Source organism: Notolepis coatsorum (assembly GCF_963971535.1).
Source record: "Notolepis coatsorum genome assembly, chromosome: 2".
Lineage (NCBI taxonomy): Eukaryota > Metazoa > Chordata > Actinopteri > Aulopiformes > Paralepididae > Notolepis > Notolepis coatsorum.
This window is the reverse complement of record NC_140166.1, coordinates 177,601,020-177,616,427: the sequence shown is the minus strand read 5'-3', so window position 1 is coordinate 177,616,427 and position 15,408 is coordinate 177,601,020. Positions and strand designations below refer to the sequence as shown.

The 15,408-nt window shown below is 48.2% G+C and overlaps 1 protein-coding gene across 1 annotated transcript in view; it reads left to right on the top strand.

Annotated features, from left to right (window-relative positions):
* LOC311223631 (chymotrypsin-like elastase family member 3B) overlaps window positions 1-14,593 on the top strand; it is a gene marked incomplete at both ends in the record, with an annotated part of 35,011 nt that extends 20,418 nt beyond the window's left edge. Inside the window, 3 exons of the mRNA XM_084308406.1 lie at window positions 1,485-1,627; window positions 2,470-2,622; window positions 14,501-14,593. Coding sequence (XP_084164532.1) covers window positions 1,485-1,627; window positions 2,470-2,622; window positions 14,501-14,593 — 389 coding nt within the window. The remainder of the gene's footprint in view (window positions 1-1,484; window positions 1,628-2,469; window positions 2,623-14,500) is intronic.
* Between the last annotated feature and the right edge of the window lie 815 nt (window positions 14,594-15,408).

Genomic DNA, 15,408 nt, shown 5'->3' with positions numbered 1-15,408 from the left:
ATAACTTAGAAATGAGATTGCATAGGTCTATGAATCGATATCGCGATTCTGTTTTGATTAATTGCCCAGCCCTACAGTGTGTACAGTAAGTTAGCTTGGTGATTATCATTGTGATGTAGGCTAAGATGGCTAGCTACTGTTAGCATACAAGCTTTTACAAACACTAGCCTACTTACTTTTTCATCCACAACGTTTTTTCTGATCCACTTCTTCATGTTGCTCAGTTGCTGGTTTATACTTCGGTCCTAATGTTGGCGCAAAGTTTAATTTAGCCTGACTTTACTTGTTATAGCTGTACAGCTTACTTCTACTAAACAACAACTAAACTACTTCCTTGCTCTTTCAAACAGTCAAAATGGGTCCATCTGCAGGGTCGGAGGTTAGGTTTAGCTCTGGCCAATCTCAAGTTTCTCAAGTTTCTTTATTAGTTGTCATACAGAAGTACAGAATACTTTTATACAAAATGCTTATTTCAGTTACATTTTGTATAAAAGTATTCTGTACTTCTGTATGACAACTAATAAAGAAACTTGAGAAACTTGAGATTGGCCAGAGCTAAACCTACCCTGCAGATGGACCCGTTTTGACTTTGCAATGCAGCAATCTCTGATTGGATTTGCAAGGCTGCCAATCATATTCAACCTCCATGTATTGGATGGCAAGGGCTGTCAATCATTCAATCCTCCATTCAATGGCGAGAGTTTAACTGCACAGACTGTGCTTAGACGAAGTTAATAGCCTATTTCGATTGGCTGTTATTTATTATTTATATAACATTGGGTCACACCTGTGAAGTTTTCTTCACGAATAATTACTGCAGTCATTACTGCAGTGCAGGCCTGCTCAGAGCTGTCAATTTTGGCCATTTTTTAAAAAGAAAAAATTCACTGACATTTTTTTTACAGAGGAAAACTTTTCTAATAAAAAAATATAAAATAATAATAATTAAAAAAATAATTTTTTTATATATATAAATAAAATAAATGTATATATATATATGTAAATTAATAATAATTATGAATTATGAGTGAATTTGTGTTTCACGTGTTGTCATAAAGAAACCTCCACTGACGTGCATGCACACAGGAATGCGCTGCACTCGACTGATGCGCCAACTCACTAAGTACCCACCTGGCTACTTTGCATATCAATAGCGCCGGCCGTCAGGTGTGTTCAAATACGTTCTCAGATACATTCACACAAAACTTGTGAATGAAATGTGTTACATCCCATTCGTAGAGGCAATTAGGCACTGTCTTTAGAGGGAACATTTATGCGCATGCGCGGGAGCGCGCGTGCACGTGGCGTCATTAGCGTGCGTGCAACCAGCCAACCAATCAGCAACGCAACACTGTGGATATGTGAGCCCCCGGTGGTACACTGCTCTTTAACAGCATAATAATGTTCAGTGTATGCCTTGTACATACAGTACATAGTACATCTATTATGTCTAACTGACTCCCCCCTGTCTGTCTCTATCCCAGCCCACGGGCCCATGCCTGATAAGCTGCAGCAGGCCCTGTTGCCAGTGGTGGAACACAGCGTGTGCACTCGCAGCGACTGGTGGGGCCACGTTGTGAAGACCAATATGGTCTGTGCTGGAGGGGACGTCGTGGCCGGCTGCAACGTACGTTTGAGTCCGGGGAGGGGGACACACGAAGCAACTTGCAGTGGTGGAAGAAGTACACAGTTCCTTAAAAAAGTTAAAGTAGAAATATCCAGATAAATGAGTACTCTAAAAAGTAAAAGTCCTCCATTCAAATTCTACTTAAGTAAAAGTAGAGACGTATTTCCTATTGAATGTATTTAAGTATCTAAAGTGAAAGTATGCATTCTACATGACGTTTGTGTATTCCAGTGCTTGGGAGCATTCAACCTTCGATCCATTGACCTCTATAGGTTGTGTTAAAGTGGTATGTGGTCCAGTTATGCTGCTCTGATCAAAGGTTATGCTAAAGGGGTATGTGATCCAGTTATGCTGCTCTGATTACGTCCTCTTGACGTTGACAGGCTTCATTTGTGAAAGTATATATCTCTCATACAGTATCTACTATCTAGTAACTGATGGGTTCAGATAAATTGAGTAAAAAGTACAATATTTCCTTGTAAAAGGATAAAGTTTCCTAAAAAGGAAAATACTCACGTAAAGTACAAGTAGTTCGAAATTGTACTTGTACAGTAGTACAGTACTTCAGTAAACATACTTAGTTACTTTCCACCACTGCCAATTTGTAACCACCACCTGTTATGACTAAGAACAACAGTGATATTATTAAACATCTCTCTCTCTATCTGTCGGTCACTCTCTCTTTCTCCGGTTGTCTTGTCTACCCTCTCTCTCTCTCTCTCTCTCTCTCTCTCTCTCTCTCTCTCTCTCTCTCTCTCTCTCTCTCTCTCTCTCTCTCTCTCTCTCTCTCTCTCTCTCTCTCTCTCTCTCTCTCTCTCTCTCTCTCTCTCTCTCTCTCTCAGGGGGACTCCGGAGGTCCACTGAACTGTAAGGGTGAGGATGGTAGATGGTACCTCCACGGTGTGACCAGCTTTGTGTCCACGGTTACCTGCAACGAGGTTAAGAAGCCCACGGTCTTCACTCGCACCTCTGCCTTCACCCAGTGGCTCAGTGATGTAAGTTAACTCAGAACAGCAGGTCTATCAGTACAGTAGGTCAGGGGCAATTGACCTATCTCAAACCCCGCCCTCTTTTCTTGATCCTCCAAACTGTTGCGGGGAATCAGAAAAGAGAACTCTCCAATCGGTGATCTCGCTGGGATGTGAAATCTGGGGCCGCGCGTACAAATGGGGCTCTGAATTCATGATGCCATGTAAATGTTTGTGTCAGTTCATACACCCAAATTAGGTTTTAATTCTGGTTCAGACCTTCTATCAATGATATATAATATAAACCTCACTTTGGTGTAAGAACACAATCACTTTATGGCCTTGTAAAGTCAGAGCCCCACATTGTCTATATGCGTAGCCCCAAAGTCTACATCCCAGTGATGTCACTCAATGTAAATCAAAACTAAAGGTTATCCTATAACCTAGTTATATGAATACTGGCTGAGCGTCTCGCTCTTCGCCATAATGAGATATCTCTTATCTCCAGCACCTACTGTGCTCATTAACAAAACAATGCACCCATGCACCTGACCAGGCCCCGCCCCAGTGTCCTCCTATAAGACACCGGACATGGTTGCACTCCCCCTTCTTCGGGAAAAAGTTTCCATCATAGAAAACCCATCCAAGGGACCTCAGGGCGCTAAGAGCGAGACGTTCAGCCAGTATTCATATAACTAGGTTATAGGATAACTTTTCGTTATATAGCATTACTGGCCTCGCGTCTCGCTCTTCACCATAATGAGATATGGGGCAGAGCAGACGCGTGGCCCGACAAGTGGCCCGACCTATTGACGGGTCTGGGAGAGAGATGCGGGGGGGGGGGGCTGCCTCGCGCTGACGCTGCCCACCTCGAGGTGCACACAAGCGGCCGCGCGTCTCACATCACCAGCCACACCTGAACGAATCTATCCCCCCCAAATCGGCAGCCCCTCTCGGCTAGAGACATTCGCCCTATATTGTGCCATGCAGTGCATGTGTGCACTACCTACTATCTGTTGATACAATTATATAGAAAACGATATATTGTATATAATATATTTTAGGCAGTTTCGTGTCATGAATTGCATTTCGCTGTAGACCGCAGCAGCTGGTGATAGAAATATAGGCTATAGGCTATATTTCTATCACCAGCTGCTGCGGTCTACAGCGAAATACAGCGAAATGCAATTCGGCCGCTTGTGTGCATCTCGAGGCGGGCAGTGTCAGCGTGAGGCAGCCCCCCCCCCCCCCCCCCCCGCATCTCTCTCCCAGACCCGTCAATAGGTCACCCTAACCCCGCAAAATTTATAACGTTAGCGTTTCGCCATTTGCTGACCAATATGCGTAATTATTTCTTCTTCTAATGAGCACATAATGTGAGTATAATGTGCAGCTGGTTGAAACGCTGGGATATTATGTATAACGGCCTCCTTCCCTCAGAGCGAGCCCGCACATAAAGTCACACGGAAACAGCTGTTCCTGGAGGCAGTACTGTGATACACATTTGTATTTGCATTTCAGCGTCCTGCTACGCTCATAGCGAGGGGGGTGTACTAGCGTAGGTCAGTGGCCAATCAGAGTGCAAAACGGGAACCCGGAAACACGAACGCGTTGGTAAAAGCATAGACACGTCCAGGGTACCTCAGGCGGGGGAAACATGGCCGCTGGTTGAGGGCCTCGCCACAGCCGCTGGCGAGGCCGCGCCCTCACCTCTGGCTGCGCGGTGTGGGGCCTAGGTCAAATACCGCCCGCGCTCCTGCGGAAAGACCAAAGTCCCTCTGCAGAGAGGGGAGCCCTGAGGAGGGGAAAAAACGTCTCACCCCCTCAAGGGGAGACTGATCCAACCAAGATATCTGTAAACAAGCGTTGACAGCATCCTAGCCCTCCCTGCGGTTATAGGTTGCGGCTAGGTCAAAGCTAATAACGTCTTAACCTCTCGCGATGTTTCAACGTCGGCTGGCCCTAAGGCCCCGCCACCCGACACCATTTTTGACAGAAAAAACAGCAATTCAAACAATGTTACTAGTCACTGCTAATTCTATACCGTGGCGGTATAGGCTTAACAGCCCACCAGCCACCTGCCGGGCCGACTCACCTCATGGCGTCGGCCGGGCGGGACACCGTTCCAACATGTCAGAGGCAAAGGACTGATGCCACCTGCTTCACAAGCACGGAGCACCAGTGGTGGCTGCAACAAAAAACTACTACTAGTGAAAGCACTGCCTCACTAGTAGGAATGCAGCAACCTCCACTGTGGTGTGCACCCATGAAGGGGTAAATGAATAAATGAACGAAAACTCCACTAACACACTGCAGAATGGGCTAGCCCATACACACAATGTTAAGGGGATGCAGACCAGAGAAACACCAGTCCCGCACACAATTCATAGATTCACAAAAAGCACACCAGCCCTAGGCCTCAGCCCATCCACCCATGAAATGGTAAACAAGCCCCCGTCCAAACTCCCAACAGTAGACACCGATTGACCATCAGCATGAATGGTTAAGAGGAGGGAAGACCTTTTAAAAAGACAGCCCTCAGCGGGGAACAAGAAACGGAGACCCAGCATTGTAGCATTAGCCGCGCGCACTAGGATAGCTGGGAAAACACCCAAAACAGAGTCATGACGACCATGTTTTCCCAAATATCTTGCCCCTCGTGCCAATACAAGTTTCAAGTTTCAAGTTTCTTTAATAGTTGTCATACAGAAGTACAGAATACTTTTATACAAAATGCTTCTTACTGTTACGCTCCAGAGACTGTGCTAGACAAGATAAGTCAAGTCAAGTCAAGTCAAGTCAAGAGTTTTAATTGTCACGGCATACAGGTATACAATGAAATGCGGGTGGTCTAGCCCGCAACGATGTGCAATACAGTGGTACATATAATAGAATCAAAGAAGAAAACAACATTGTGCAGTAACAGGTAACAGGTAACATGGAGTGACATCTCGGTATCTGTACATAGTTATTTACAGAGCATGCTAGTTAGCTTTGGTAGTGCAATACACTGTTCCTGTTATTCTAATTTAAAGTGTCCTTTTCTTTGGCCATAAGTGTGCGTGTGTGCGACATGAGTGTGTGCCCGCTCATGTTAAAGTGTTAAGTGGCTGCTCGTGTGTGAGCGTGCACAGTGTGCGTGTCGTGTGTGTGTTCATGTGTGCTTGTGTGTGGACAGTTCAATGTTCTGAGCACTCAATGTTCATTGTTCATGGCTCTGATGGCCTGGGGGAAGAAGCTGAGCCTAAGCCGCTCTGTCCTAGTAGCTGGGGTTCGCAGGCGTCTGCCTGACCTCAGCAGCTGAAACAGGCTGTTATTGGGGTGGTGAGGGTCTTTCATTATCCTGCAGGCTCTGGATTTGCACCTCTTGTTGTATAGAACCTGCAGGGGGGGTAGTGCAATACCCGTGGTACGCTCGGCTGAGCGCACCACTCTCTGTAGGGCCTTCTTGTCCTGTGCCGTGCTGTTTCCATACCAGGCAGTGATGTTTCCGGTCAGGATGCTCTCTACAGCTCCTGAGTAGAAGGACTGGAGTATCTTTCCCGATACTCTGAACTTCCTTAACTGTCTCAGGTGGTAGAGACGCTGTTTCGCCTTCTTTACTACTGTGTCTATGTGTGTTGACCATGTCAGGTCCTCTGAGATGTGGACCCCCAGGTACTTGAAGCTGCTCACCCTGTCCACGGTAGCCCCGTTAATCATCAGTGGTGTGTGCGTCTCCTGCTGTCCTCTCCTATAATCCACGATCAGCTCCTTGGTTTTACCAATGTTCAGGAGCAGGCTGTTGTCCTGGCACCAGCGTTCCTGTACCTCAACCTCCTCCCGGTAGGCCTTCTCGTCGTTGTCCGAGATCAGCCCCACCACCACCGTGTCATCTGCGAACTTCACTATGGAGTTGGAGCTGAACTTGGCCACACAGTCGTGTGTGTAGAGTGAGTACAGCAGGGGGCTCAGAACACAGCCCTGGGGGGACCCGATGCTCAGGGTGATGGTGTTGGAGGTCTGACCCCCCACCCTGACCGCCTGGGGTCTTTCGCTCAGAAAGTCCAGTACCCAGGCGCTCAGGGCGGAGCTCAGACCTAGCTCGATCAGCTTGTCCACCAGTCTGGTGGGGACTATGGTGTTGAACGCTGAGCTGTAGTCAATGAACAACAGTCTCACATAGCCCCCCTTCTGACGCTCAAGGTGCGAGAGGGTGCTGTGCAGTACCTGGGAGACCGCGTCGTCGGTGGACCTGTTTGTCCTGTATGCAAATTGCATAGGGTCCATATCACTGGGGAGGGAGGCACAAATGTGGTCCTTGACCAGCCTCTCGAAACATTTCATGACCACAGAGGTGAGTGCCACCGGTCTGTAGTCATTTGGGCATGTTGGGGAGGGTTTCTTCGGCACAGGGATGATGGTAGACATCTTGAAGCAGGCAGGGACCACTGACTCCGCCAGTGATTGATTAAATATGGTGGTGAACACAGGGGCCAGCTGGTTGGCACAGGTCTTGAGTATGCGTCCTGTTATGCCATCTGGGCCAGCAGCCTTCCTGGTGTTCACCTGCATAAATGCTCTTCTCACACTGTGTTCCGACAACGAGAGAGCGTCCCCGCCCCCCCCGCGGTTGCCCCCCCCCCTCCACAACAGCCGGCGCGCCAGTGACGTCACTAGCCGGAGAGCCAGCAGCGCCACTGTCTACACCAAACCGAGCGTAGAAGATGTTGAGCTTGTCCGCGAGGGAGACGTCGTCGCTCCCCATTGAGGGGGCGCTGACTTTATAGTCAGTTATTGTCTTCAGTCCCTGCCATAATCCTCTTGTGTCGTTTTGTGCCATTTGTGTCTCCAGTTTATCAGCATATGTCCTCTTAGCAAGTTTGACAGCCTTGCGTAGAGTATAGACTGAAGCCTTATACTCCTCCATGTTTCCTGACTCTCTACCCAGGTTGTAGGCGGTGGTACGAGAGTTCAGAGCTGCTCTGATAGTGCTATCCACCCACGGTTTCTGGTTTGGGAAAATCCGCACCGTTTTCCTGGGGACAATACCATCGGCTATTGTTGTAATGTAGCACACCACTGTGTCTGCTAGCTCGCTGACGTCACTGGCGCTTCCTTTGAATACATCCCAATCCGTGTCTGCAAGCACGTCCTGGAGCGTGGCCTCTGATTCGTCGGTCCACTTCTTTGTCTCACATGACACGACGGCGTCACGCGATCTTTGTTGATATGCCGGAAATAGCAAGATGGAGTCGTGATCGCTCGAGCTTGTGGACCCCGTTAATGGCGGAGCGGCTACTGCCTTGTATCCAGCTCTGAACGGGGAATAACAGTGGTCGAGTGTGTTTTTCCCTCTGGTGGAGCAAGCGATGTGCTGAAAAAAGGACGGCATCACTTTCTTCAGGTTGGCCTGGTTGAAATCGCCGGCCACTACCATCGCTGCATCTGGATGTTTGATCTGGTGTTTGTTGAGATGATCGTGTAGTTCTCCCAGCGCTTTGCCCGTATTCGCGTGTGGGGGAATATATACGGCGGTCATGACGACCGCGGAGAACTCCCTCGGGAGATGAAACGGACGGCACAGAATAGAAAGGTGCTCCATGTCCGGGGAACACGAGTTCGAGAGAACATGCACCCCCTCGGGATTAACCCAGGAATTGTTCGTGATGAGGCAGACCCCGCCGCCGATGGTCTTTCCTGAGGCAGCGGTACGATCTGCACGTAGGACTGTAAAGGCATCCGAGGGAGATACGCTTTTGTCCGGGGTCGCCGACGTGAGCCATGTCTCCGTGAGACATAAGATGTTTATGTCTCTCATCTCCCGTTGGAACCGGACCCTCGCCCTCAGGTCATCCATCCTACCCTCCAACGAACGGGCATTCGCCAGAAAGATGGATGGAATTGCTGGGCGGTAAGCAGCTCTTTTTAGTCTCAGTCTGATACCTCCACGTCTCCCTCTATGTCTCTTCCTGCCGTGGCCTTTGTTATTTTCCTTGCCGCCATTCTCCCGTCTGATTTCTGCTGGCCATTCTAGGTCAAAAGTGACTCCGAACTCCTCTTTGAGCCCGGGGTTCAGGTCCATAAGTGTCTGACGGTCGTATGACGTACCCGCCAGTGTTGCTTTAAATAAAAAAGTAGAAAAAACAAACATAATAGCTAAAAGTGTGTACATCGTATGAAATAAAATAAAGTAGCATGTAAAAAGAAGTAAAAATAGAGGTCCCAGTGTTCAGTATAGACATATGTACAATGTTCGATGCAGACTAGAAGTAACTGAGTTACCATACAATATACAATATACTATGCAATATACTAATATACAATACTATAGTGCAAAGCAGAAATGGGATGAGGTACAATTTAGGTACAATTTACAGTAAGGTGTACGAGTTGTAGTGCAAATCCTTTACCAATCAATATAAAGTGTGTTTAGGTGATCTAAAGTGTGGAGAGTGGGTGCTGCAGTGTGTTGTTTGTTTAAAGTGAGTGTGTGCGTGTGGATGTGTGTGCTGTGTGCATTTGATGGTTGTTGCATAGTGTTTATTGTTCGTTGAGCAGCCTGATGGCCTGGGGATAGAAGCTTCTTCTGAGTCTTTCTGTGCTCGCCTTGAGACTCCGGTATCGCTTGCCTGACCGCAGCAGTTCAAAGAGGCAGTTGTTCGGGTGGCTGGAGTCCTTGATGATTCTCTTAGCCTTACCCCTGCACCGCTTGTTGTAAATGTTCTGGAGGGTGGGAAGCCCCCCTCCAATTGTGCGTTCCGCTGAACGTGTCACTCTTTGTAGTCTGCTTCGGTCTTGTGCAGTGCTATTCCCAAACCAGGAGGTGATGTTGCCAGTCAGGATGCTCTCTATTGTACATGGGTAGAAGTTCTTAAGGATCTTCTGACTGACTTGGAACTTCCTTAGGCGCCTGAGGAAGTAGAGGCGTTGTCGTGCCTTCTTCACAACACTGTCAATGTGTGTGGTCCATGTCAAGTCCTCGGATATGTGGGCTCCGAGGTACTTAAAACTGTTCACTCTCTCAACCGGTGCCCCGTCAATGCTGAGGGGGCTGTAGTCCTTGACCCCCGACCTCCTAAAGTCCACAATCATCTCCTTTGTTTTGCTGACGTTCAGGGAGAGTCTGTTCTCCTGGCACCATCCCGCCAGGACCTTGACCTCTTCCAGGTAGGCCCTCTCATCGTTTGCAGAGATCAGGCCCACCACTACTGTGTCGTCAGCAAATTTGATGATTGTGTTGTTGCTCCGCTGAGCCACACAGTCATGTGTGTACAGGGAGTAGAGGAGGGGACTCAGAACACAGCCGTGTGGGGCCCCTATGTTGAGGGCGATGGATGAGGAGGTGCAGTTGCCTGCTCTCACCACCTGGGGTCTGCCCGTCAGGAAGTCCAAGACCCACTGGCAGAGGTCATAGTTCAAGCCCAGGTCCCTGAGCTTGGCTATGAGTTTGGAGGGGACTATGGTATTGAATGCTGAGCTGTAGTTGATGAATAGCATTCTCACATAGTTCCCCTGCCTCTTGTCCAGGTGTGATGCTGCTGTGTGCAGCACATGGGCTATGGCGTCCTCCGTGGACCTGTTGGGGCGGTATGCAAATTGCAGGGGGTCCAGGTTGATGGGGAGGGAGGAACAGATGTAGCCCTTCACTAGCTTCTCAAAGCACTTCATGGCTATGGAGGTGAGAGCTACAGGGCGGTAGTCGTTGAGGCAAGTGGGCGTAGATTTTTTGGGTACAGGGATGATGGTGGACTTCTTCAAACAGGTGGGGATGACAGCCTGTTCTAAGGACAGGTTAAATATGTCAGTGAATACCGGGGCCAGTTGGTCGGCACAGACTTTTAGGACGTGGCCGGGGATACCGTCCGGTCCTGCTGCCTTCCTGATATTCACTTTCTTAAAGGTCCTCCTCACCTCATGTTCTGTTATTCTGAACACTGAATCTCCATCAGCAGCGCCCCCCCCCTCCATTGCAGTGGTTTGTAGGCTGGTGTTGTTATTCACCGCCTCAAACCTCGCATAGAAGGTATTGAGTTAATTTGCTAAGGAGATGTCACTGTTCAGCTTGAGGTGCGCACTTTCAGAGCCTCACGGACGGATTTATCAACCCAAGGCTTTTGATTTGGGTAAATTCTAATTGTGGTAGAGGGGATTGTTTCTTCTACCAGAGTACAGACAAAGTCAAGCACTGTTTCAGTGTATTCGTTGAGGTTGTCTGTGTTATCACGAAACACATTCCAGTCTGTGCATTCCAGCGCAGCCTGCAGTGTCTCCTCTGACGTCACAGTCCAACGCTTAACCTCTCGCGATACTACCGGCGTGCGCTTGATACTCTGTTTATACTTTGGCAAAAAAAAGATGGCGGCGTGATCGGACTTACCGAATGGACTAAGAGCCTGTGACTTGTACCCATTCTTAAATTGCGAGTATACATGGTCTAATATGTTCTCGCCTCTGGTGGGACAGGTCATATGCTGATAGAAATTCGGCAACACCTTTTTAAGACGCGCGCTGTTGAAATCGCCCAGAACCAAAATAGCAGTGTCTACGTTAGCTGTCTGTTGTTTGTTTACCTCGTCGTGTAGCTTCGAGAGTGCGGCCCCAGTGCTTGCTTGTGGTGGGATGTACACTCCGATCATGATGATGGACGTTAACTCCCTCAAGAGAAAGAAGGGTCGGCATTTGATGGTGATAAACTCCAGGTCTGGGGAGCAGTGGTTAGACAATTCCTTTGCGTTGCCTATATCGCACCACTCCTTGTTTACCATGAAAGCTATGCCGCCTCCTCTCGTCTTTAGTGATTCTTCTGCCGTTCGGTCCTTACGGAGAACGAAGAAGTGATCTGCCGGTTCTATTGCATGGTTTGTGACGTCCGGAGACAACCAAGTCTCGGTGAAACAGAGGACGTTGCAGTCCCGAATGTCCCTCTGCAATTGGATCCGTGCTCTGATGTCGTCCAGTTTGTTTCCTATCGATTGCACATTGGCCAACAATATGCTGGGCAATGTGGTTCTGTGTCGCTTGGATCTCAATCTGTTTCGGACCCCAGCTCTTCTTCCTCGCCGTCGCGCCTTTTCCTTGCCTCGGCCGCAACAAAGGATCTCCGCTGGCCACTGTTGTTGTTCAGCAATCCGATCCAGAGAGCAATCCAGTCGGTAAGTTTTTCTTAATCCAATGTCAATGAGTGACTGACGGTCATACACATATAATGCACCAACAGTTGGTGCAAATAAAACTCTTAAAACTATAAAAATTAACAAAAGTAAGCACAGTCTCGACGGAGCTAACAGAAAGGCGGCCGGTCGGAGCAGCGCCATTTCCTCACAACTCTGCTGTCTCACGGGACAACGAGCAGTATCACAAATGCTAGCATTAATGCCTGGCAGCGCAGGCCCTACCTGTGCATGACCTAGCCCGACAGCTAGCCGCCGCGCGACGTCCTTCTGTCCGCTGTCAGGAGACGAGGAAACCCAGGACCCAAAAAATCCAAGCCTGCTTGCCTCAACGACTACCGCCCTGTAGCTCTCACCTCCATAGCCATGAAGTGCTTTGAGAAGCTAGTAAAGGGCTACATCTGCTCCTCCCTCCCCATCAACATGGACCCCCTGCAATTTGCATACCGCCCCAACAGGTCCACGGAGGACGCCATATCCCATGTGCTGCACACAGCAGCATCACACCTGGACAAGAGGCAGGGGAACTATGTGAGAATGCTATTCATCGACTACAGCTCGGCATTCAATACCATAGTCCCCTCCATACTCATAGCCAAGCTCAGGGACCTGGGCTTGGGCTATGACCTCTGCCAGTGGGTCTTGGACTTCCTGACTGGCAGACCCCAGGTGGTGAGAGCAGGCAACTGCACCTCCTCATCCATCACCCTCAACATAGGGGCCCCCCAGGGCTGTGTTCTGAGTCCCCTCCTCTACTCCCTGTACACACACGACTGTGTGGCTCAGCGGAGTAGCAATACAATCGTCAAATTTGCTGACGACACAGTGGTGGTGGGCCTGATCTCTGCCAACGACGAGAGGGCCTACCTGGAAGAGGTCAAGGTCCTGGCGGGATGGTGCCAGGAAAACAGCCTCTCCCTGAACGTCAGCAAAACAAAGGAGATGATTGTGGACTTCAGGAGGTCGGGGGTCAAGGACTACAGCCCCCTCAGCATCGACGGGGCACCGGTTGAGAGAGTCAACAGCTTTAAGTACCTCGGAGCCTACATATCCGAGGACTTGACATGGACCACACACATTAACAGTGTTGTGAAGAAGGCACGACAACGCCTCTACTTCCTCAGGCGCCTAAGGAAGTTCCAAGTCAGCCAGAAGATCCTTAAGAACTTCTACTCATGTACAATAGAGAGCATCTTGACCGGCAACATCACCTCCTGGTTTGGGAATAGCACTGCACAAGACCAAAGCAGACTACAAAGAGTGACACGTTCAGCCGAACGCACAATTGGAGGGGGGCTCCCCACCCTCCAGAACATTTACTACAAGCGTTGCAAGGGCAAGGCTAAGAGAATCATTAAAGACTCCAGTCACCCGAACAACTGCCTCTTTGAACTGCTGCGGTCAGGCAAGCGATACAGGAGTCTCAAGGCGAGCACAGAAAGACTCAGAAGAAGCTTCTATCCCCAGGCCATCAGGCTGCTAAACGAACAATGAATGAACACTACACAACAACAACCACCAAACGCACATAGCACACACATCCACACGCACACACTCACTTTAAACAAACACACTGTAGCACCCACTCCACACACTTATAGCACACACCCACTTTAAACAAACACACTGTAGCACCCACTCCCCACACTTTATATTTATGGATGAAGGATTGCACTACAACTCGTACACCTTACTGTAAATTGTACCTAAAATTGTACTTCATCCCATTTCTGCTTTGCACTAGATAGTACTGTACATTAGTACACTGCATAGTATTGTGTATTGTATATTATATGGTAACTCAGAACATTGTACATATGTCTATACCGAACACTGTGACCTCATTTTCTTCTTCTAAATTCATGCTATATTATGTTATTATGTTATTTGATACTATCTTGTCTAGCACAGTCTCTGGAGCGTAACAGTAAGAAGCATTTTGTATGAAAGTATTCTGTACTTCTGTATGACAACTATTAAAGAACTTGAACTTGAACTTGAGGACAGGCCTGATGCGCTGTTAGGATGTGCCGAGAAGATTCCAGGGGCTGGTGAATCTCCGGCGAAAACCCAACATTGTAGAATTTCTCTCTGCATTTCATAACAACTAGTTCATGGAGTGCACTGCAGCGTCCATGATGGAAACAAAAAAAGAGGAAGGGGGAGTGTGACCATGTCCGGTGTCTTATAGGAGGACACTGGGGCGGGGCCTGGTCAGGTGCATGGGTGCATTGTTTTGTTAATGAGCACAGTAGGTGCTGGAGATAAGAGATATCTCATTATGGCGAAGAGCGAGACGCGAGGCCAGTAATGCTATATAACTGTTGAGTGTGTAACAATAACAAAAAGAAAATGTGACTTTGTCTCCTCAGACCATGCTTCGCTACTAAGGATCTGTTGGACAGATCCCCATGGAGGATCCAGTACAAACAAAGCAATGATGTCTGATATCCAAATAAATATAATTTCCATGATCCGAATTCTGTCCATTATTAATATCAGCACACCCAGATCAGGAGTCACTGTTGATACAGCCTACATATGAATGAAGCCACTGTATATAATCTCTTTGAACATCAACACAGTTGGCTTCACACTTATTTGAATAACTTCCAGCTTTCACTTTGAGAAATCTGCCTTTTCTCTTGCTGTCGTGTGGAGATGAAGGAAAGCTGTGGCACGGAATTGAACGCCGGTGAAAAAGGTTCACGGTACAGCTTCATTTTTCATTCCTCCTGTTATGTGACGAGCAGAAGAGGAACGACCGGCCGCCCCGCGGAGGACTTCTGAGCCGCTGTTACGGCGATCAATCACCACCGAGGCCGGACGAGTGTCGGCGCTGGTGACCCTGCCACATGGCCCGGGCGGGGCGCTGAGTTAGGAAAGGGGCAGCTAATAGATAAATTGGCACGGATGGGTAACCTTGATGTCAGATTGTGCTTCCCCTCTGCAATCTGCCGGATCAGACGGCGGTCGCGTCCGCGTGTCGTTTTTCAAGGCATCAGGCGGTGACACTACAAAACCGTATTTTATGAGCCATATCTGCCATTTTGTGTTGACAAATTATATATGGAATGTGTTATGTGTTATAATGTGTAGTAACGGAAAAAAGCATTTCATATAAAAGTATTCTGTATTTTTGTATGACAACTAATAAAGAAACTTGAACTTGAAACTTGAACTTAAGTATTAAGAATGTTTTTGAAGAGCTTAGTATTAGATAGATCTAGGACCAGGTTAACTACCGGTACTGTATGTCTAATGTGTGAAAATGTATTACTTTTCAAAATTCCAGCACTTTTTAGCTGCTCTATAGGTCACTCTGTTGGTTGGTTGGTGTACATAAATGTGTTCACTCTAGCGGCCACAGGTTTCACCCCCAAAAGGCTGAAATTTGGCATGGAGGTCAAGTGTGTGTGTGTGTGTGTGTGTGTGTGTGTGTGTGTGTGTGTGTGTGTGTGTGTGTGTGTGTGTGTGTGTGTGTTCATGTCAATTGTCTAAATTAAAAGGGGGTGTGGCAATGGGAGTGGCCTATCACAAAAAGGTTTCAGCTATTGCCAATGCTTTGAAGTCATGCTATTGGTCATCCTCTGACCCTCAAATGATCAACAGTCTAATGAGACGTTGGTGTGCTGCATATAGTGGCCTATTGCATATGTGT